Source organism: Microtus pennsylvanicus, chromosome 11, assembly GCF_037038515.1.
Source record: "Microtus pennsylvanicus isolate mMicPen1 chromosome 11, mMicPen1.hap1, whole genome shotgun sequence".
Taxonomy (NCBI): domain Eukaryota; kingdom Metazoa; phylum Chordata; class Mammalia; order Rodentia; family Cricetidae; genus Microtus; species Microtus pennsylvanicus.
The window spans coordinates 62,146,293-62,168,750 of record NC_134589.1 but is presented as its reverse complement, the minus strand read 5'-3'; the positions used below and the strand labels follow the sequence as shown (position 1 = coordinate 62,168,750).

Sequence of the window (22,458 nt, the reverse complement as noted above, 5' to 3'; positions counted from 1 at the left end):
GAGCCTCCTGCTTCAGCCTCCCAAGTGCTGGGATTGCTGGCCTGAATCATCACATCTAGTTAAACTCTTAAACTCTTGGTGTTTGTTTGTTTTATTGTGTGCTTTCTGAAAATTCTGGGTTTTTTTTTGTGTGTGTGGTTCTAGGGGTGGGGAGCGGGAGTGGGGGCAGTGACTATATGTAGCTTCCTGCTGGCTTGGAACTCTCTAAGTAGTTCAGGCTGACCTCAGATTCACAGAGACCCACTTGCCTCTGCCTGCTAAGATTAAAGACCTGCACCACAATGACCCCCATCACCTCCCGCTGCTTTCTGGAAATTCCTGCAGGTAGGAGGCAATTATCACCTTCAATACTCACTATAAAGTGACCCAACTGCTGTGCTTTAGGAACCCCTCCCCACCATTCATTCTGAGAGAGCTGGGTTCCCCAGAGGAGAATATCCTATCCTTTGTCTGTAGGATAAGTGGATTGAGCAAGTGTTGAGTTTTAGGCAGAGATGGAAGGTCTGAGACGCTGAGGCTCCTGATGTAGAGTTAAGTGTCACTGTGACAGCTTGTCCTCAGGCACGCTTGGCGTCTCCAAATGTCTGCTACAGTGTAAGCAGGTGCCTGGCAACAGGAGCTGGGCAGAGGAGCCATCACTTAAGGAAATGCTTGCTTGTTTGCTTTCTTTCTTTCTTTCTTTCTTTCTTTCTTTCTTTCTTTCTTTCTTTCTTTCTTGTTTGCTTGCTTGCTTGCTTGCTTGCTTGCTTGCTTTTGTAGACAGTGTCTCATGTACAAGGCTGGCCTCAAACACTGTGCAATAGAAGCCAACCTTGAACATTTGTATCCTGCCTCACCTCTGATGAGTGTTGGGATTACAGGCCTGCCCCACCATACCCACTTCAAAACGCTTATGAAATACACTTTCAAGAAACGTCTCTGTTTTCACCTCCATAGTCAGCTCCACTTCTCAAGATGCCTGACGACATCCACTCCGGCTCCTGACTCATTCCCTGGCTCTGCTGTACCACTGAGCACTTCCTACCTATCCACCCTCCTTCTCTGGGAAAGGGAAGCGGGACTCTGGGTGGGAGGGAAAGTAAGCAGATTCGAGGATGAGCTGCTGCGGTGAAACTTGTCTATGTAGGAAAGTTCAGACCTTCACTTTCCCTGAGATCTCAGCATCAGCCCCTGAAGGCCAGGGATAGCCAGAGGAAGGTAAAGAAAAGGCTATATCCAGGTAGAGCCAGAGGAAGGGACCTTCAAAATGCTGTTATCATGGTTTCCTGTTCTGTTCCAGATTCTCAAGTTCTCATACTCTCTCCCTCCCTCCGTCTCAATAGCCTGTATCATCTCTGCACTATAATTCTCTGTATCAGTTCAATCTATATCTACTTTATCTATCCATCCATTCGTCTGCTTCTCTCCTCTGTTTTCCCTTTCATGTCTTGTCCTTTTATGTGTGCAGAACCCTTGGACACCACATGCTCTATGGCAGCCTCCCTCCACTTGTTTCCTTCCCAAGGACCCTAACTCCACAGGTGAGCTTGGGAGCACACTGGACAGTTGAGAAACAGTTGAGTAGTGTCACTATGTCCCTTGATAGAAGGAAAGCAGACCTGCGGCCTGGTCACCAAGAGCAGTCTCTCCTTCACCCTGTTCTCCCGCTCTGGTCACCCCAGTGAAGTCCTGGAGTTCTGCGTACATACCTGGCGCCCAGCCTCGTTGTTGTGGCGGTTCATGGCAGAGCGGGCATCTGGCCGGTTCTCCCTGGCGTCAGCAAACTCCCGAGACACCATTCCACCAAACTCAATGTCCTCACTACAGCCGCCCCACTTCCAGCCCTCGCCTGGGGAGCCCTGGAGGCGGCTACTGCACCCACAGATGGCTGCTGAGCCCTCTGCACACGAGCGTGTCACTGCGAAGGCCACTCCGGCAGAGGCAATGGCATGGACAAAGGCTGACTCCCGGGTGGCTGCAAAGGAAGGAGATGGCAGGTAAGGAGGCCAGGTGAGGAGGGCTGCATTCCAAAGGCAGGAATCCAAGAATCAGGACTGAGAACTCAGCACACACAGGATCTTACCATCGTGCTTCTAAGAGTCTTCTCTGAAAAATATTGGCCCTAATCATCCATTTCCCAAGTGTTTTTCCTAAGTGCATTCATGTGTGTGCGCGTGTGCGCGCGCGCATGCACGTTTTGTTAAGACAGGGTCTCACTGTAGAGCAATGGCTGGCCTGGGATGCTCTAGGTAGACCAGACTGGTCTCAAACTCAGAGATCTGCCTGCCTCTGCCTTCTAATGGTTGGGATTAAGAGCATCATCACCAGGCCCAGCCCTAAGTTTTTTCCCTTAGTAGTGTCAGGTCTTACACTGAGTTGGTATTTGTGTGTAGAAGATAGGAGTCTGGTTTCATTCTTCCGTGTGTGGCTATTGATATCCACTTTCCTAGCACCCTTGATCAGAGATTGTCCTTTCTCAAATGTATGTACTTTATACATTTTTTTTCCTGAGAAACAATGTGGTGTACATATGTGGATTTATTCCTTGAGGCGCTGCTATTCTGATCCGTCGGCCCGTGTCTGCTCTATACCAGAGCTGTATGGCTTTGGTTATCATAGGTCTGCAATGTGCACAATGAGACATTTTTAGTCATAAATAAGAGTGAGATTTTGCTACTTGCACCCAAACTGACAAACCCAGAGAACGTTACGCTAAGTGAATGAGCCAGGCACAGAAAGATGGGGTGGAACCTAAAAGCATCATTGCATAGCAGGAAATAGAATGGGTTAGCTAACAGAGACCCGGGATGGCAAGACAAGGTAGAGAGAGGTTAACCACTGGGTCTAAACTTCAGTTAAAGAGGAGGAAAAGGTTCTGGTATGCTACTGAACAGTAGTATGAGGAGAGTGGAAAACACATTGTATTTTTTAAAAAATGCTTAAGTCGGGCGGTAGTGGTGCATGCCTTTAACCCCAGCACTTGGGAGGCAGAGGCAGGAGGATCTAAGTGAGTTTGAGGCCAGCCTTGTCTACAAAGCAAGTTCCAGAACAGCCAGGACTGTTACACAGAGAAACCCTGCGTCGAAAAAGAAAAAAAAAAGGCAATGCTTAAAAGGGCTTATGAACATTTTCAGTGAACATGCTAAGAAACCTGACTGAATCATTTTTAATATAATCCTATACTGAAATATCACACAGCACCTGAAAATACATACAATTATGTAATAAAAATAAATAGGGCCGAGCATGCAGGGAGCCCTAGGTCCTTATCCTTAGTCTCACATAAGCTGGGCATCGCCATGCACTCTAATTCCAGCATCGGGGAGGGGGAAGCAGGAGGATCAAAAATGCAAGGTCATCATAGAGGCTAGCTTAGGCTACATGAGACTGCCTCAAAAATCAGATAAATAAAATATAATAATGTGCTATAGTGGGAAAAGAAGCATGTTGGTGTGCCAAAGGAGCCTGGGACCAAGCCCCAGCCCTGCCTGTAATGAGATGGTGAAGACACACAGGCCTGGAATGGAATCCCAGTGACTCCAGAGGTGGTGACTGACAAGCGACTCTTCAGGTTCATCTTCAGCTGCAGACAGTTCAAGGCTAACCTGGGCTACAGGAGACCCCATCTCAGAACAAGATAAATTAGATCTTTAATGCTATAAATAAAATAAACAAACCTGCACTTAGAAGAGAGACAGGAGCCGGGCGGTGGTGGCGCACGCCTTTAATCCCAGCACTCAGGAGGCAGAGGCAGGCAGATCTCTGTGAGTTTGAGACCAGCCTGGTCTACAAGAGCTAGTTCCAGGACAGGCTCCAAAACCACAGAGAAACCCTGTCTCGAAAAACCAAAAAAAATAAATAAAAAATAAAGAAGAGAGGCAGGAGGATTGCTTTGAGTTCAAGGCCAACCAGGACAGCTCTTCTGGGTTGTCAAGTTGACTATTGGAATTAACTAAAACCGAAGCTGCTGGGTACATCTGGGAGGGATTTGGGGCTTGTCTTGTTTTTCAAGTTAGGGTTCCTCTGTGTAGCCCTGTAGCCCTGGCTACCTGCCCTGGAATCAGCTCAGAGATCTACCTGCATCTTCTTCCTGAGCACTGGGATAAAAGCCATACACCACCACTGCCTGGCTTATTTTTTTCTTTTTAAGATAGGGTCTCTCTCTCTCTCTCTCTCTCTCTCTCTCTCTCTCTCTCTCTCTCTCTCTCTCTCTCTCTCTCTCTCTCCATAGCCCTAGCTACCCTGGAACACACTGTGTAGACCAAGCTGTCCTAGAACACACAGGACAGGAACCAAAGCTACACAAGAAACCCCGTCTCTAAAAACAAACAAACAAACAAAAAGATCCATTAGGTGCGAGAGAGAGAGAGGGAGGGAGGGAGGGAGGAAGAGCGCACTGGCTGTTCTTCCAGAGGCCTGAAGTTCTAGTCCCAGCACCCACATGGTTCCTCACAACCATATCTAACACTAGCTCCAGGCATATAACGCCCTCTTCTGGCCACTCTGGGCACTACATGAATGTGGTACATAGATGCACATGCAAGCAAAACATCCATATGCATAAAAGTCTTTCTAAAAAATCATTTATCTACCTACATATGAATAAGAGTGTCTTTTTTTTGAGACAGGGTTTCTCTGTAGCTTTGGAGCCTGTCCTGGCACTAGCTCTTGTAGACCAGGCTGGTCTCGAACTCACAGAGATCCACCTGCCTCTGCCTCCCAAGTGCTGGGATTAAAGGCGTGCGCCACCACCGCCCGGCTAACTGACTTTATAAATTGCATATTTGTTTTGTTTTTTCAAGACAGGGTTTCTCTGTAGCTTTGGAGCCTGTCCTGGAACTCACTCTATAGATCAGGCTGGCCTTCAACTCACAGAGATCCACCTGTCTTAAATTGCATATTGTTTTGAGCCGTGTGGTGAAGTCTCATATTGTCCTGTGCTGTTCCTTCCTGAGACATATGTAACCCCTGTGCAGAGTATCCATGTTAGATGTATGTAACTCACACTGCAGTCTCTCAGGGGTTGTCTGGGGATCAGATAGACAGTCACCAGTTTCAACATCACAGTGCTTGTGACTAAGCCATTCTTGTTTTACCCAGTGGTGGCCCTGAAGTCAAGAGTGGTAATTATGCCCAAGAAAAACCACAGAGTGAGAGAAAGTTGCCAGCCTAGTAAAAGGAAAGAGAAACCACATGCTGAAGCTATAAAGACTGGCACCTGTGGAACTCAGAAGGAAGAGAAGGCGAGAAGAAACATTAGTTTTATCACCCAGCTACAAAAACAGGTAGACCAATAGCCCATAAAGAAAACTTATCAATGAGAGAGACCATGTAACTCACCCCGGCTATACTCTAACTGTTCTGTTTGGATTGACCATTAAAGCTTGCTGTGCCTAACATGACATGAAGCTTTACCACAGGCCTGCGTATACAGGAAAGACAACCACCTAGACCTTGGCATCCTCCCTGACTGCAGGTCTAGACCAGGGGCTTCAGAACGAGTGGGCAAAGCACAAGGGTGGATCTTGAAATGATCAATCAGATCATATTGACTAAAAAGACAGAAGACAACAAAAAATCAGAGGTGAATAGTATTCCACTTTTTACAAACGCACAAAAATTCCATTATCCCTTCACCCGTTGCTAGACAACTACGTTAATTACAATCATTTGCTATCGTGATTAAACAGCAATAAACATTTGGCGTGCAAGTATCCTTACGGCAGAGTTTGGAGTTCTCTGGGTATAGGTCCATCAGTGGAAATGGTGGAGTCACATGGTAATTCTACTTCTGACATCCTCAAACTGATTTCTATGATTGTATTAACTCGCACCTCCCCCAGCGGTGAATAAGAGCTCCGTCCGGGAGAAGGCGCCCTCTCCTCTACTTGATACACTAGATAAGGAGGGCTTGCTGTACGACAAACATGGTGGTCTGAGCAGGAAGGACATGTATCTGACACGTTGACTAGCAAGAGATTTTACAAACCTGTCTAGAAACCATTCCAGACCGAAAGCCCCACAGGCCTGTAGGGGGAGCTATACACAGGCTCTCTCGGGCTGGGGACCCTCTAGTAGAAGTGGGGTGGTGTCACTGAGCTCCTGCATATAGAAACTCCCAATCTGGGAGATTATGAGATTTTACAGAGAGTTGTGGTCTCCTCAACGCCTCCTCCACACATAAAGAGCTGTCCCTCTGGGCGACAAGCGGGCGACTACTTCCCATGCTTCCACAAGCCATAGCTAAGAGGTTAAACGCATGGGACTCTGTGTGTTTCAAAGGCAGGGACAGAGGGACTGTGAACAACTACACACATTCAGACTTGCCCACACATGAAGCACACATCCACACGCACAGAACAGAGAATGCACATGCGCTCTCATACGAAGAGCACAGCGTGTGCTGTGGTTACCTCTAGCTGGCTAGCCCTCATGGAGCTGATGGCCCTCCCTATGGATGAGCTCCTCTCCCTGGATGGCCCTCGGTAGACTTCAGCCACTCTATCCCCAACCTGGGGCACTGCCAGAGCCTAGACAGCTTCTGTACCATTAGGAGCCCAGCCTCTTCCCACTACTTCCCACAGGAAGTTGGCTGGCTAGAAACAGTCACTCTGGACACCAGAAGAGGAGCGCAGAGTCCATCGTCCACCAGCACCACAGAGAAGCTCCTAGTTGGACTGCTACCTTGCCTTCAGTTGCCTCCACTGCCAGGCACACAGCTGCCCAGCTCTGAGCCCAGTGCCAGTGAGATACAGGGTCCTGCTAAAGTTATGTAAAGCTTCCTTGCTGCTGCCCTTGCTTTCCCCTTCTCAGACACTCACTGGCCTCTTGCCTTAGTCAGCATTGTTCTTCCCTGGGCTAAGGATGCCCCTGCTCCTCTCTGCAGCATGGCAGTCTGTCTAACCTGGGCACTATCTAACCTCTGGCTCCCTGGAATGCCAGCGGTGGCTATTCCTCAACAGGAGTTCAGTCTGCTGGATTAATTTTCAGCCCAGACCATCTCCAAGGGTGGGGACTGGATCTTGTCCACTGTGTATTTCCATTCCAGAACACAGGTTACCCCTTAGCTGTCTGTGGTATCAAGAAGAAGGGCAGAAGTTCTGGGCTGAAAGGGCGGTAAGTCTACTCTGGGGAGGTAACCCCCACCTGAGACCCTACCACAGTGTGTGCTCTTGAATGGAACTGGAACCACAACAGACACTCCACTCATTCCCAGTTTTGTGGGGGTTTTTGAGGGGTGGCGGTGTGGGAGTGGGGTAGAGTGTGTGGTTTTTCAAGGCAGGGTTTCTCTGTGCAATAGCTCTGGCTGTCCTGGAACTTGCTTTGCAGACCAGGCTGACCTCAAACTCACAGAGATCCACCTGCCTCTGAGTGTTGGGATTAAAGGTGTGCACGCCCCCCTTCCCCACATTCTTGAAAAGCCCTCCGCCCTGTTTTCCTTTCCCAATGTCCAGTCCAGGGACAGCCTGGAGCTGAGGTGCTGTGAGTAAACACCAGCCTCACTAAACACACCCACTACCCCACCTGCCCTCCGCTCAGCACAGCTCTATTCTCATTTTTTCTATTTGTTTTTTTTTTTTAGGCAGGGGCTCCTTTGCCTGGAGCTTCCCTAGGATGACCCTGAACTCTACCAGGTGCTGGAATTACACCTGTGGGTGACCACACCTGTTTTAAGTAGTGCTGGGTGGAACCTGGAGGATTTATCTGCACTAGGCAAAGACTATACCAACTGAGCTGCATCTCTACCCCTATTTTATCTTTGAAGGAGTCAAAGGACAGCAGACTCCCGGTGCCTCTAAGGCTTTCGCCTCCTCTGTCTTTCTGCAGAAAGTCTGGGGCAGAGCCCTTGAAGTACCTTCCTCCTGGGTGCAGTCAGAATCCTGCTTCTCTGTCTGCACCCTCACATTCCAGGTTACCTTATCCAGCCCAAGTGTCACCCAGATGCCCCTCCCCCTCCCTTCTTGGCTCTAAAAGATAAGGGGACCAACACTCTGGGCCTTGCCCTTGCCCTGCCCAGAACAAGGGCTTCAGGCTCCCAGCTTATCAGGACCCAAGCAAACAGCCGGGAACTTGTAGACGCACTTGAGGGGCAGGGCGCTCAGGAGCCGGAGAGAGCAACTCAGAGTTTAGACTTGCAGAGGACAGCCGCTCATTCTTGCTCAGCTCCGTCACCAGTCAGCTGGAAAGTGCTCCCTTTGCCACTGAACCTCAATTTCCCCTGGCGTCAAATGAGGAGGTGGGGCTCCTGATTAAGCCAGGGCAGGGTAGGCTCTGGAGCTGACTTTCAATTGGCTGGGGGAAGAAATAAAGACCAGAATCCTCTACAGACAGGTCCAAAAACTCCATTGGAGAGGCCAGGAGAGGAACTGCAGGCTGCAAAGCCCGCAGGCCGGATGGACGTGAAATGGTACATTACGGCAAACGAAGTTGAATGCAAGTTGCAGCCACAGAGTTTTAAGCAGTTCCTCCCCAAGACGCTGGTCAGTGACGAGGGGGAACTATTTGACTCTCTGTTGGAGAAACCTGGCACACACCATTGTTTTTATTTTTGCTTTGAAACAGGTTTTCATAGCCCAGGCTGGCCTGGAATTCGTGCTCCTCCTGCCTCCCTCTTCTGCACCCGGATTGCAGCAATGCACCAGCTTGAGGCCGACACCACCTCAAGCGAGGGATGGAGTCCACATTCCTAGCAGGGACTAGATACCGTCTGCCTCCCAAGAAGAACTGCCTTGTCAAGATTTTCTTGCTCTAAATGTATTGTCTGCATTTGAGGGTTTGGAGGCAACAGCTAAAGCCTGATCAAGGTTCTCTCTTCAAAATGGTGACGAAGGGAAGGATAGTGGAGTTCAAGGGACACGGAGGCATGAAGTGGGTCATCCAAGTCACACCGGCTTTCGTGACAGATCAGCTTTTTGTTTTTGTTGTTCTGTTTGTTTTTTTTTTTTTTTTTTGGTTTTTCAAGACAGGGTTTCTCTGTGGTTTTGGAGCCTGTCCTGGAACTAGCTCTGTAGACCAGGCTGGTCTCAAACTCACAGAGATCCGCCTGCCTCTGCCTCCCGAGTGCTGGGATTAAAGGCGTGCGCCACCACCGCCCGGCTTCTGTTTTGTTTTTTGAGACAGGGTTTCTCTGGGTAACAGCACTAGCTGCTCTGGAACTTGCTTTATAGACTATGCTGGCCTCGGACCCGCAGAGATCCACCTGCCTCTGCCTTCCAAGTTCTAGGATTAAAGGCGTGCGCCACTATGTCTGGCAAGATCACAGTTTTGATGAATACAGTGAGATCTTGTACCACAGCAGTGTGGAAGGCTGTGTGAGGGGACCCGAAAGTTCTACACCATTTCTGCAAATACATCTCTATGTTTAAGATATTTAATAATAATCAAGAACGTGTCTGGAGGATACCCAGAAAAAAGGCTCCAGAATGTTCAGGTGATGTCCTCTGAGGGCAAGGATTTTAATCCAGCAAGACTGGTTCAACCCAGGAATCAGGGGCAAGACTTAAGATTCACATACTTCAGGGGTCTTGGGAACAGACCTGTTTTCTCAGAGAAGAAACCTGTGCTTTCATTAGACTCATACAGGGTTTTAGAAAAAACACTGTGAATGAACCCCTGTCCCAGAGCTATCTCCCTCGCAGAGAGAGAATGGGAATAGGGCTCTCCCAAGTCAACACTGCCAAGTCTTCCGCCACAGCAACAGCTTCGGTAGCGGTTTCAGCTTCTGTTGACTCAGCAGAGGTGGCCAGCAGAAAGGGGAAGGCTGAGGGAAGCCTTCACTCCTGGATACAAGTGAACCAGTTCCGGCAGTAGCCACATGCCTCATTTCGAATGGGTGTTGGACCTCGGATGAAGAAGAAGTGGGTGCCTGTGGACTGCTGAGTCCGAGACTTACAGGCAAGGGCTGGCGATTTGTGGGAGTCATCTGAGGCAGAGCTGAGATGAGATTTGGGGGCTGGATACCTACTCTCTTCAGTCCCAAGACTGCCTATTCATCGGGTATAGGTAAAGGTGAAGAAAAGGAATTCCCTGAAGAAATTGTTCTATAAGAGAAGCAAATTCCAAGTCAGGTGTCATGGCTCATGCCTGAAATGCCAGCATCAGGAAGGTTGAGGTGGGAGGGTTATGAATTGAGGCCAGTGTCTCTTCAGTCAGGTCCTGGGAGGTGGGGAGTGAATTCCGCCTGAAGAAACAAATCCCAGAGACCAGCCTTGCTGTGGTCTTACTGGGTTTAAGCAAAGTATTACTCATCTAGACGTCCTTCAGGCCTCTCCATCCACTTCACTATCATCTGCCCATCCTCCACCAAACACCATCCATCCAGTTATCTGTCTACTATCCACCTATCATCTACCCATTATCCACCTATCCACCCCTCCATTATCCCCTACTCCTCCAGCCATCTACCACCCATCTACCCAGCCACTCAACTTCCCAGAATATGAGCGCCCATAATGAGTTGGCCCTAGGCTCAGAACTAGAAATGCAAGATGAGCGATACTCAAGGTGTCTGCTCTCAAGAACCAGGGATGAGCTGAGCATGGTGGGGCATCCTTTTCCTTATTTGCTTTAGTTATTTTAGTTCTATGTGCACTGAGTGTGTTTGGCCTGCATGTGTGTCTGTGTGAGGGTGTCAGGACCCCAGGAAGTGGAGTTACAGACAGTCGTGAGCTGCCGCGTGGGCACTAGAATTGAACCCGGTTCATCTGGAAGAGCAATCAGTGTTCTTAACTGCTGAGCCATCTCTCCAGCTCCCAGCAGCTGGAAGGTAGAAGCAGGAGGATCAGTTTAAAGTCATCCTGTACGTGTGTGTGTGTGTGTACCTACTATTAATCTGTACCTTTAAATTCAGTACTACTTTTTTTTTTTAGAAGAAATTGGGTGCACCAAAGTTTGGTGCATATATATTTAGGATAGTATGTTATGTAATGTTATGTATGTATGTATGTATGTATGCCAGCTACCTGTTGAAGCCACCCTGCATGGGGCTAGAACCAGAAAATCCCAGGAGGCAGAGGGGTACCCTTACCTATGCCACCCTGCACCGTATACCCACTACTCCCCTCCGAAGACACACAGAAGGATTAGGGTTAGCAGCGTGGCCTGCGTGTGTCAGATGTTGTCCTGTACCCTTAATTTCCAGACTCCAAATGAGAGATCACTCCCCTGCCCATAGGTGGGAAGCAGGAAGAAGAGGGCCAATCCCCTTAAAGCCCAACCATGGTATCGCCATAATTGCTCAGACAGTCTATGGGAGCATCACCTCGCTTGGGAGCGTCAATCTCCTGCCGTCCTGTGGAAGGACAAACCATCCTTCCCTTTCCCATCCTGATGTCTGAAAGTGCTTCCAGAACATTCGGTGGGTGGGCACCCCTTCCCCCTCCAGCGTTCAGCACAGCAGGCAGAGGGCAGACAGGAGGATCGGTGCAGCCCCAGCTGGTAGCTTGCAGCCCCAGGCCCCGCCCTGGCGCCTCCCCTCCGAGGCTGCCCACCGTCCCTCCTTCCCCAGGCCCTTTTCCTGGCCTCGAGGAGCCGTGCGGCCCGGAGGGGGTGTCGCGGTGGCATTTGGTAATCACACGGCGGCACAAAAGGCCCCGGAGCCACCTGAGAGCGGAATGCGCCGGTGCCCCACCGTGGCCGCGGCCCCTGACACCGCCCGGGCCCGCGCGGCCGGGCGCCTGGCTGACCTGCTGGGGCTGATGAATCCGGCTTTGTGCGACACTGTCACGCCGCGTTAGCCCCACAATGGCCAGTGATATTTTATATGAATTTCCCCCTGGCCGGTGATTAGGCGATCGCCGGCCAGTCATAGCAACCTGGAAGTATGCGCTGCCCGCCGCGCCGTCGGGCGCGAGGGGAAATCCTCTTTCAGACGCTTTAATTCAACACCCCGAAGGGCGTGTGAATCGCCAACAGCATTTTCACTTTTCCCTTGTGCTTAATCTTGTCGTCCTCGCAGGGACATTGTGCTCAGAGCCGAGCGCAGTGGGATGTCGGCCGGGGTCCCCCCTCCCACAGCGGAGAGTTAATGATATACTGGAGAGGCCCCCAGAGCCAGGGGAGCCCCCACCCCCAACGCATCGTAAATGGTAACACTTTCGGATGGGGGGGTCAGGGGTCGCAACCTGGATTTGGGGACTCTGCTTCCCTAAAAAGCTGCCCTTTCTGTCCCTCCAGGGCCCTAGGCTCCGGCAGTCTCGCGGACTGGCCCCATTGGAGCTGGTCCTTCCATAGGCTGAGCACACACAGAGAGGTGGAGGACCACCCCCTGAGGGGCCATGATGCTGAGGCCAGTCATCAGGAAGGGGGCATGCCTGGGGGAGGGGAGGAGGCCATGCTACAGTTCCCTGCTCAGACCCCAAGTAGAGCAGGGAGTAAGTTAGGGGAAAAAAAAATAAGTTCCTCCCTGGCTTGACCAAGGGCAGGGATCTAAATACCCAGCAGACACTGAGAACCTAAGGTCTATAAGCACCCACCTCTGCCACCTGTTGTGACTCCAGAGGTCTTGGGGACCCAACAGAAGTCTAGTCACTATGTGCTGTAGGTATGACTGGCCTGGAGGTATACTTTAAGAGGGAAGGGTGAACCACACCCAACACAGGTAAGAGTCTCTAGCTGGAGACGCTGTCCAGGTCAGTGGGGTCCAAATGAAGACTTAACAATGAATAAGAGCTGCCTGTATAGGCAGCAAGCCCCCGGGGGTCATTAGGGACCAGGGAGAAACCTTCCACTAGGGGTGTAACTATGGGTATATTTGGCCCTTCCTTCGTACAGAAGCCTCCAGGCCCAGGAACTTCTGAGGACCCTAAGGCATAGCCACCTCTGTAGGCAGGCAGGTAGAGACCCCAGTTTCCATGATTGTGGGCTCCAGGCTCCAGACTCCAGGCCGCGCTCTTTTATGTTCTAGATGTAACTGTCTCACTCAGCCAGGAGAATCAGGCCCCTTACAAGGCCACACGTTGTTTAAGAGCCTGGCCCTGGACTCTGAGCCCCCACGGCCTCTGCATCTCTCACCAGCCTCCTTCCTAGCCAGACCAGCTGTTTTATTGACCTCCATCCTGTGACCGCTACCTCTGGACAGGCTGGCCCCGTCCAGCTTTTGCCGGCAAACACCCCACCCATTTTACTTAGCCAGAGGTCAAGACAAGGGAGTCACCTAACGCCTGCTTCTGAGTGTCTAGGAACTGCCCCAAGGGACATATAAACTGCTCATAACATCCTGTACTCAAAATTCTTCAAATGCTTCCTGACCCAAGGCAGGTAGTTCCCTGCTACCTTTAGGTGGAAAGGCAGAGCAATCTAGTCTCTAGCTCAGCATCCAGGGGCTAGAGCTTTTTCTTCAGGCTCAGCCCAGGTCTCAGGTCAGACAGATACAGGGTGCATGGTACTAGGTCAGAGGTAAACACACACTTTGTCATGTGTTCACACAGGCCCCCATTCACACATGCATGCTCAGTGCACACACATATGCACACACGCATGTACAGTGTACACGGACACACCTACACAGAGACACTTGGACGCCCACATGTGTGTATACAATGCATGTGAGCACACACGTATGTATATTTGTGTGTAACTCCCATTCACACATCTACATATGTTCATGCAGTACAGATGCAGGCACACACAGGTGCACAAATGTACATGTACACTGGTACATGCACACACCTGCACACATTTATACACAGCACACAATTCATCTATTCACATGCATACCCATGTAAGTCAGGCACAGCCACACAGATGCACACTGACACACGTTTAGGCATGGACACATATGTAGAAATATTAGCTAATATGCACACTAAACACATTCCCATTCCCAAGTGCACATGCCCACCTAAGACACTCATGCACACATGTATATATAAAACACATGCACACACATTTGTATATAACGCACGGGTGCACAATCTCATATACACGCTTACGTGGATGCAAGAGGCTGGCTCTTTTCCTCACGGCTGGCTGGTAGATGTTAAACCCTGTTCAACAGAGGCCACCTCGGCAGGGGTGGCCAGGCACCCCTGTGGTCCCTGCCACAAAGCCTAGGGTAACCTTTGACACGATTAGGGTTGCCCTGACCCTAATCCAATCAGATTGATTACTTTGAGGCCAGCATGCAGGCAGGGGGTGGGGGGCACAAGGGCTTCTGGAGCCAGCCTTTCTGGGGGCACATAGAGGGTTCCTTCCTCCCCTGGCCACCAGAAGAGAAGGAGAATAAGAACTAGGGAGGGGGACACAGGGAGGGGGACATAAGGAGAGGGAGGATGAGGTCTTTGGGGGAGTGGAGGGGACAGAGCGAAAGGAGGAAGCAGCAAACTGCAGAGAGGACTGTGCAGGGGTGCACGCTGCTCTCCTGTGCAGGGGTGCAGGCTGCCCTCCAGCAGGAAACCCTCCAGTGCTGCTAGGGCAAAGTGGATGGGCTCCTGAAGCCAGGCACCCTATTCTCTATCTCAAAGGTGGCTTTTAGGAGGGGAGGGAGGTGGAGGAATGTGGGCAGGTGCAACCCTCAACCCCAAAGCTGGCACGACTAGCTGCTCTCTAGGGCAGAACTGCCTAAGTACCTGTGGCAGCTGCTTGTCCCTAGACAGCCTGGAGGGTTTGTTCAAGAGCCTCCTGGGGAGACCCTCAATACTCTGCAGCTCCCCTACCCTCACCCAACAACTTGAATGTGATGGGGTGCTCACCTCAGGAACAGCCTGTCTCTTTCCTCCGCCCTCGTACCTACTCTCCTCACTGCTCCTGCCACGCCAGAAACAGTTCAACCATACCGGTGAGCCCTGCTGCCTTCCTGGCCCTTCTGCTCCTCTCACCTGGGTCTCCCCAGGGTGATCATACCACTGTCTGCCTGGAGAGTCTGCAGCCAGGGTGATGAGCTCCCATTTTCCTTCAGTGTCCTGACTCAGGATTCTACCAACTTCTGTATTGCGGAATTCCCAAACAGCTCTTGGGAATGACTGTCTGTGCCTCCTTAAAGAAAGAGAGACAAGGAGAAAGTCCCTCATGGTCCAGACTAAGTGCCATCTCCCCAGGGAAGCCCTCCAGGATACCCTCCGGCACCAGCACCTTGCCTTTCAGTCATCCCACACATTCACATGCCAGCGCACACTCGGGTGTACCGACAGGATGCTGGTCAGACGCACACGGTCTGTGTGCACCAGCAGTGTGCAATGAGGGGTTACTATCGTATGCAACACCCACTGGCAGAACCTCTCACGTCCCAGCTCTGGCTCTGGAAGATTTCTGGGTCTTTCTAGAGTGTGCTCAGCCCTGGAGAATTTGTCCTAGAAATCAAGGACGGGGTGCTGCCACTAGCTACGGCACCTTGGGAAACTCTGGTCCCTTACAGTTCTGTTTTCCACAAAACTTAAGGAAGAAAGACGAATGGATGGCTCGTGTCTACAGTCTCAGCTACTTGGAAGGTTGAGGCAGTAGGAGTGCCTGAATCGGGGTATTCAAGAACCTGGGCAACATAGTAAGATGATATCTCAAAAGATCCACCTGCTTCTGCCTAAGTACCAGGATTAAAGATGTGTGCCACCACGTCCCAGCTAGAAACCTTTTCATAATAGATTGTCATAAAATTTTTGACATCATTCCAAAAGAGTAGATTATTTAATACAAACAAATTTCTCTCAGGGCTGGAAAGATGGCTCAGCAGGTAAGAGCGTGTACTGTTCTTGCAGAAGACCCAACATCCACATGGCACCTCACAGCCATCTGTAACTACAGTTCCAGGGGATCCAACAACCCCTTTTGACCTCCACAGACCCTTGCATACTTGTGCACACACACACACTTAAAATAAAATAAAAAATATATTAAAAGATCTTTGCCAGGTAGTGGTCACACACGCCTTTAATCCCAGTACTCGGGAAGCAGAGGTAGAAGGATCTCTGTGAGTTTGAGGTCACCCTGGACTAGAGCAAGTTCCAGGACAGGAACCAAAGCTACACAGAGAAACCCTGTCTCTAAAAACAAACAAACAAACAAAAAGATCCATTAGGAGAGAGAGAGAGAGAGAGAGAGAGAGAGAGAGAGAGAGAGAGAGAGAGAGAGAGAGCGAGCACTGGCTGTTCTTCCAGAGGCCTGAAGTTCTAGTCCCAGCACCCACATGGTGCCTCACAACCATATGTAACACTAGCTCTAGGCATACAACGCCCTCTTCTGGCCACTCTGGGCACTACATGAATGTGGTACATAGATGCACATGCAAGCAAAACATCCATATGCATAAAATAAAAGTCTTTCTAAAAAATCATTTATCTACCTACATATGAATAAGAGTGTCTTTTTTTTTGAGACAGGGTTTCTCTGTAGCTTTGGAGCCTGTCCTGGAACTAGCTCTTGTAGACCAGGCTGCCTTTGAACTCATAGAGATCGACCTGCCTCTGCCTCCTGAGTGCTGGGATTAAAGGCGTGCACCACCACTGCCCGGGGAATAAGAGTGTCTTACTCCTGAATCTACAAATTAAAAAATCGGATGGACCCATAGTTATCACTGTCTATGGCAAAGGGCTGAAAGCAGTTCCTCTAAGGTTAGGAAAATGGACGCTCACTCTGGACATCAGAGCAAGGAAGCGAGGAATGGAATACTGAGCTTCCGGAGTGGGAGGAAGAGGTGGAATAGTCCTGTGTGTAGAGCGGCCCAAGGAATCAATAAAAAAAAAGACTTGTCAGAGCCTATGAACAACTTTAGCCAGGTCACAGAGCAGCTGCTCAGTTGTGCCGCATACCACTCTACCGCCGTCTCCAAGTAACCAACAATCTAAGAACAACAGTAGACAGGAAAGCAAAACAATGACGAGCTGGGGCCTCTTGGATGACAGAGGCAGGTGGATCTCTGTGAGTTAGAGGTCAGCCTGGTCTACACTGCAAGAAAAGCAAGATAGGGCTGAGGTGGTTAAGAGCACTTGTTGCTCTCGCAGAGGTCCGAGGTCCAGTTCCTAGCACCCACATGGCAGCTCACAACTGTCTGCAACTCTGATTCCAGGGGTTCTGAGTCCCTCTTCTGACCTCCTTGTCACCAGGCGTGCGTGTGGTGCACAGACATGTGAAAGCAAAACACTCATGTGAATAACAGTAATTAATTTTAAGAAAGAGCTGGGTGGTGGTGGTGGTGTACATCTTTAATTCCAGCACTTGGGAGGCAGGTGGAACTCTGTGAGTGTGGATTTGAGGCCCTGGTCTACAAAGCACGTTCCAGGACAGCCAGGACTACACAGAGAAACCCTGAAAAACCAAAGGAAAATCAAACAGAGACACACACACACACATGCACAGAGAGAGAGAGAGAGAGAGAGAGAGAGAGAGAGAGAGAGAGAGAGAGAGAGAGATCATTTACAATAGAACAAAGATGGAAGAAATACTTAGGAACCACTAATTTAAAAGGCAATGTACAAGACATAGATGGAGACTATCAAGAGTCACGTAAGGGAAGTAGGGCCATGAAGACATCCCATGTTCATGGATCAGGAGACTTAACACTACTAGTATTCCTCCTCCTTCGGGTCCTACACAATCCCTAAGATCCCTAAATATTTTTACAAGTGGTAGCTGGAGAGATGGCTCAGGAGTTAAGAACTCTGGTTTTTCTTTCAGAAAATTTCAGTTTGGTTCTCAGTGCCACAAGGCAGCTCACAACTGTCTATAACTCTAGTTCTAGGGGATCTGATGCTCTCTTTGACTTCTGGGGACACCAAGAACATACATGCATGCAGGCAAAATATTTATTCACAAAAATAATAAATAAATCTTTAAAAAATTACAAGTGAATCCTAACATGCATATGGAGTATAAATGGCCTCAAATAACAAAAACAATCTTGAGGGGAAAAAACTACACTACAAAGCTATAGACATGAAAACAGCATGGCACTAGTATGAAGATGATCATACAGACCAATGGACTAGAGCAGAAAACCTGCACATAGATGCATGCAAATAGAGCTGGTTGATTTTTGATGAGTGGACCAAGACCATTCAATGAGGAAACAATGCCCTTTCCAACAAATGGCGTTCGAATAGCTGCATTTCCACGTGGAAAAGAATGAAGTTGGATCCCATTCTCATAGCATAAACAAAAATAATTCACTCAAAAAATATTAAATGGAGCTGGAGAGATGGTTTAGTGTTCAAGAACACAGGCTGCTCTCCTAGAGGACCCGGGTTCAATTTCCAGCATCTACATGGCAGCTCACAACCATCTGTAACTCCAGTCCTAGGGGATTTTATGGCCTCTGTGAGTACCAGGCATGTGGTACACACACACACACACACACGCACACGCACACGCACACGCACACACATACACACACACACAAACACAAGCATGCAAAACACCCATACCTGTAAAATAAATATTTTTTAGATTAAAACAAAATAATAGACTTAAATGCCAGAGTTAAAGCTATAGGACTCTACCCTTTTATTTTTATTTATTTTTAAAATTAATTTTTTTAAAAAATATAGACTCTCACTGTGTAGCCCTGACTGGCCTGGAACTCTATATAGACAAGGCTGTTCCTGAACTTACAGAGATCACTGCTTCCTGAGTACTGGGAATAAAGTCACAGGCCATCACATCTGCCTTGAGGCTATAAGACTCTTACAAGAAAATGTAGTAAAAGCAAGCTTATTAATCTCAGCACTCAAGAGGTGGAGGCAAGAAGATTAGGAACTTAAGGGTAGCCTGGGCTACATGAAACCCAGTGCCAAGGATAAAGAAAGAGCCCACAGATTGAGAGAAAATGTTGGCAAGTTATGGATGAGGGACTTGCAAAGAAGTGTTGTCTGCTAAAAGGCTGTTGAGAGGTGATTGTTGATTATATAGTATGTAGATACGTATACTTATATGTACACATGTATGTATAAGCCCTTTATTTATATTATATATATGTTATATCCTTTATATGATACATAAAGGACTCTTAAAACCAAATTATCAGGCTCAGCAAGATGGTTCAGCGGGTAAAGGAGCTTGCCACCAAGCCTGATGATCTGAGTTCAGTCCCTGGGACCCACATCATAGGAAGAGAGAACAGATCCCTATTTTCTGACTTCCACATATGTGCTGAGGCATAAATCACACACACAAACAGAGAGAGAGAGAGAGAGAGAGAGAGAGAGAGAGAGAGAGAGAGAGAGAGAGAGAGAGAAACTAAAACTGTGATTAAAAAAAAAACCACAAATAACTCAAACCAAATACAAATAACCCCATTAAAAACAAATAAAAGAACAGAATAGGGGGTGCTGAAGAGATGATGGCTCAGTAGTTAAGAGCTCGGCTACTCTTCCAGAGGTCCTGAGTTCAATTCCCAGCACCCACATGGCAGCTCACAACTGTCTGTAACTCCAGTTCTAGGGGATCCAGCATCCTCATACATATGTACGTAGGCAAAACACCAATGCACATAAAATAAATTACTTTTAAAAAACAAGAACAGAATAGGTATTTTTCAAAAGAGGACACATATAACTGAAAGTTCAATAAAAGATGCTCACATCCACTGAGGCAGCTACAAGAAAACAGAAAGTCCTGGTGAAATGGGGGAACTGAGCCCTAAACCCCCGTCTGTCGGCAATGGGAATATAAAAGTTTGTCACTTCCTCAGTGTTAAAACACAGTTGGTGGCTTATGTGGGTGCCTTCCTTGCTCCTGTGAGAGACACACCTTAGCATTATGGGACTAGTAGCATGGCATGCTCCCACAGACTCTCCAGCGGAGGTGGATGCATTATGGGGTGGTTGCATGCTCCCACAGACTCCTCAGTGGAGGTGGATGCATTATGGGGTGGTTGCATGCTCCCACAGACTCTCCAGTGGAAGTGGATGCATTATGGGGTGGTTGCATGCTCCCACAGACTCTCCAGTGGAAGTGGATGCATTATGGGGCTGGTTGCATGCTCCCACAGACTCCCCAGTGGAGGTGGATGCATTATGGGGTGGTTGCATGCTCCCACAGACTCCCCAGTGGAGGTGGATGCATTATGGGGTGGTTGCATGCTCCCACAGACTCCCCAGCGGAGGTGGATGCATTATGGGGTGGTTGCATGCTCCCACAGACTCCCCAGTGGAGGTGGATGCATTATGGGGTGGTTGCATGCTCCCACAGACTCCCCAGTGGAGGTGGATGCATGAGTTACTACTGCTGTGATAAAATACTCAACAGAAAAAAATGTTTTTGGAAACCTTTGGCTGAGGATTCTGGTTGTTTCAATCTATTACAGAGAGGCAGGAGGGCGAGAGGTTCTGGCTGTGGTAAGAGGAGCCAGGCTTGCTCACTGCTGCACACGCTAGAGGCTGAAACCTTCAAAGGCCAACCTCTCTCGTCTGCGCCTGCCAGTCAGACCACAGAATCTAAAGGCCCCACAGTCTTCAAAATCAGGTCACAAGCTGGGGACTGAGCGTCCAGAACATGAGCCTGTGGAGGACACTCCAGATTCCAACCACAGGTATTGGGAAATGTTGGTCATCTCTCCTCACCCACTCAACACAGCCATCCTTTATTACCTGTGGAGCCTTCAAGAGGAACAGGCATCCACCTTTCCCCCTAAGTCCCTTCTGCTTTCTTCTTATCAGAGAAGCAAGGTCCTGAGAACCTCCATGCTGAACTTTGGGTTCCCTGTACACATGTCTCCTGCCTGGGGACCATGGCCATGACAAGGTACTGAGACCCATGTAAAAAGCAGCTGCTCTGCATGCACACTGAACATACATGTGCATGCTCCACATACATGTGTGCATGCCCCAAACCCAGGTGCCACTGCGTGTAGCCATATATGGGTTTGCATGTGAGTGCAGCCCCACACAGAAGCCATGTGTGCACATGCATGTACCCACCAAAGCCACAATACCGTGATGCTGTGAACTGAAATGTTGCCTGCTGAAGAGGTGGGGAGAGGGGATCGGATCCCAGGCTGGGAAGTAATTAACAGATATGACAGGGTCATAATGACAGGTTGTTTTTGAGAGATGGGGCCTAGTTGGGGGGAGAGGGTAGAAGCATGCTGGAGACATGCCCTGGGAAGGTATCTTCATCCCTGCCTGGTTCCTTTCTGTTGCTTCTCTGCTTCCAGGTTGCAGTGAAGTAAGCAGCTGTGTGTAATGCATTCCAACCGCCTTGCCTGAAGCAGCAGAGCTGTGTAACTATGAAACAATGTAACCATGCAGCCATGTAACCCTGCAACCATGCAGTCATGTAACCCTGCAACCATGCAGCCATGTAACCCTGCAACCATGCAGTCATGTAACCCTGCAACCATGCAGTCATGTAACCCTGCAACCATGCAGTCATGTAACCATGCAACCATGTAACCATGCAACAATGTAGCCATGCAACCATGTAACCCTGCAATCATGCAGCCATTTAACCATGCAGCCATGTAACAATGCAACCATGCAACCATGTAACCATGCAACCATGCAGCCATGTAACCATGTAGCCACGCAACCATGCAGCCATGTAACCACGTAACCATGCAGCCATGTAACCATGCAGCCATGTAACCATGTAGCCATGCAGCCATGTAACCATGTAGCCATGCAACCATGCAGTCATGTAACCACGTAACCATGCAGCCATGTAACCATGTAGCCATGCAGCCATGTAACCATGTAGCCATGCAACCATGCAGCCATGTAACCATGTAGCCATGCAGCCATGTAACCACGTAACCATGGACTGAATTCTCTGAAACCAGTCTTCCCTCTTCAAGTTGTTTGTATCAGGTCCACTGTTATAGCAAAACAAAAACAAAAAGCAGACAAACAAAACAAAATACACGCGTGCTGCTTGTACACAGTCAAGTAGTTAGGCATGTGTACACACTAGCATTGGTATTGCTGCACGTACCTAGATCACACTGCCATGCATACCAAGGATGGGCCACATGTACACATACTGCAAGTCATTTTCAGTACCACTCTTGGGGCCCTAGCTTCCCTGTGTGTAGCAGTGACTGCTCTTGTGGGGAGCAACCGCGTAATTAGCCTGACTGGCAGCTCTGAAGCTGCAAACTGCAATTACTTTCCCATTTTATAGATAGGTAGGGACGCTGACACTTCTGGATGTAACCAGGAAAGAAAACCAATGGTGGGTGGTGGTGTTGGGTGAAAGGGGTCAGGGGAACCATAGGGTCAGGGCTGACGGCAGGATGTCATTATATGAGGTGAAGAGCTGGGCTGAGGATGGAGGCTGATGCAGCTGGGTGGAGCCACACCCACAGAAGATTGCTGGAAACAGAAGGCAGGGGATCAGACTTCAGGGAGCAGAGGAACTGAACCTCCTGGCACTGTCGTCTACCTTGACCTGACTGGAAGAAAGAATTTAAATACCTTCAAGGTCACAGTGAGACTGCCGCAGGTGCCCAGCCCCAGCTCCCTCTCCACAAGGCTGTTCTTGAGGACAGTGCCCAGTGCCCAGGCTTCCAAGTCAGACTCGCAAAGCCCTGGTTGCTGTTCCATTTTATACCTCAAG

At 49.2% G+C, this 22,458-nt stretch overlaps 1 protein-coding gene across 1 annotated transcript in view; it reads right to left on the bottom strand.

The window, feature by feature from the left end:
* Wnt3a (Wnt family member 3A) overlaps nucleotides 1-22,458 on the bottom strand; it is a 45,673-nt gene that overhangs the window by 5,924 nt on the left and 17,291 nt on the right. The window contains exon 3 of the mRNA XM_075989588.1: nucleotides 1,689-1,954. Within this exon, the coding sequence (XP_075845703.1) occupies nucleotides 1,689-1,954 (266 nt within the window). The remainder of the gene's footprint in view (nucleotides 1-1,688; nucleotides 1,955-22,458) is intronic.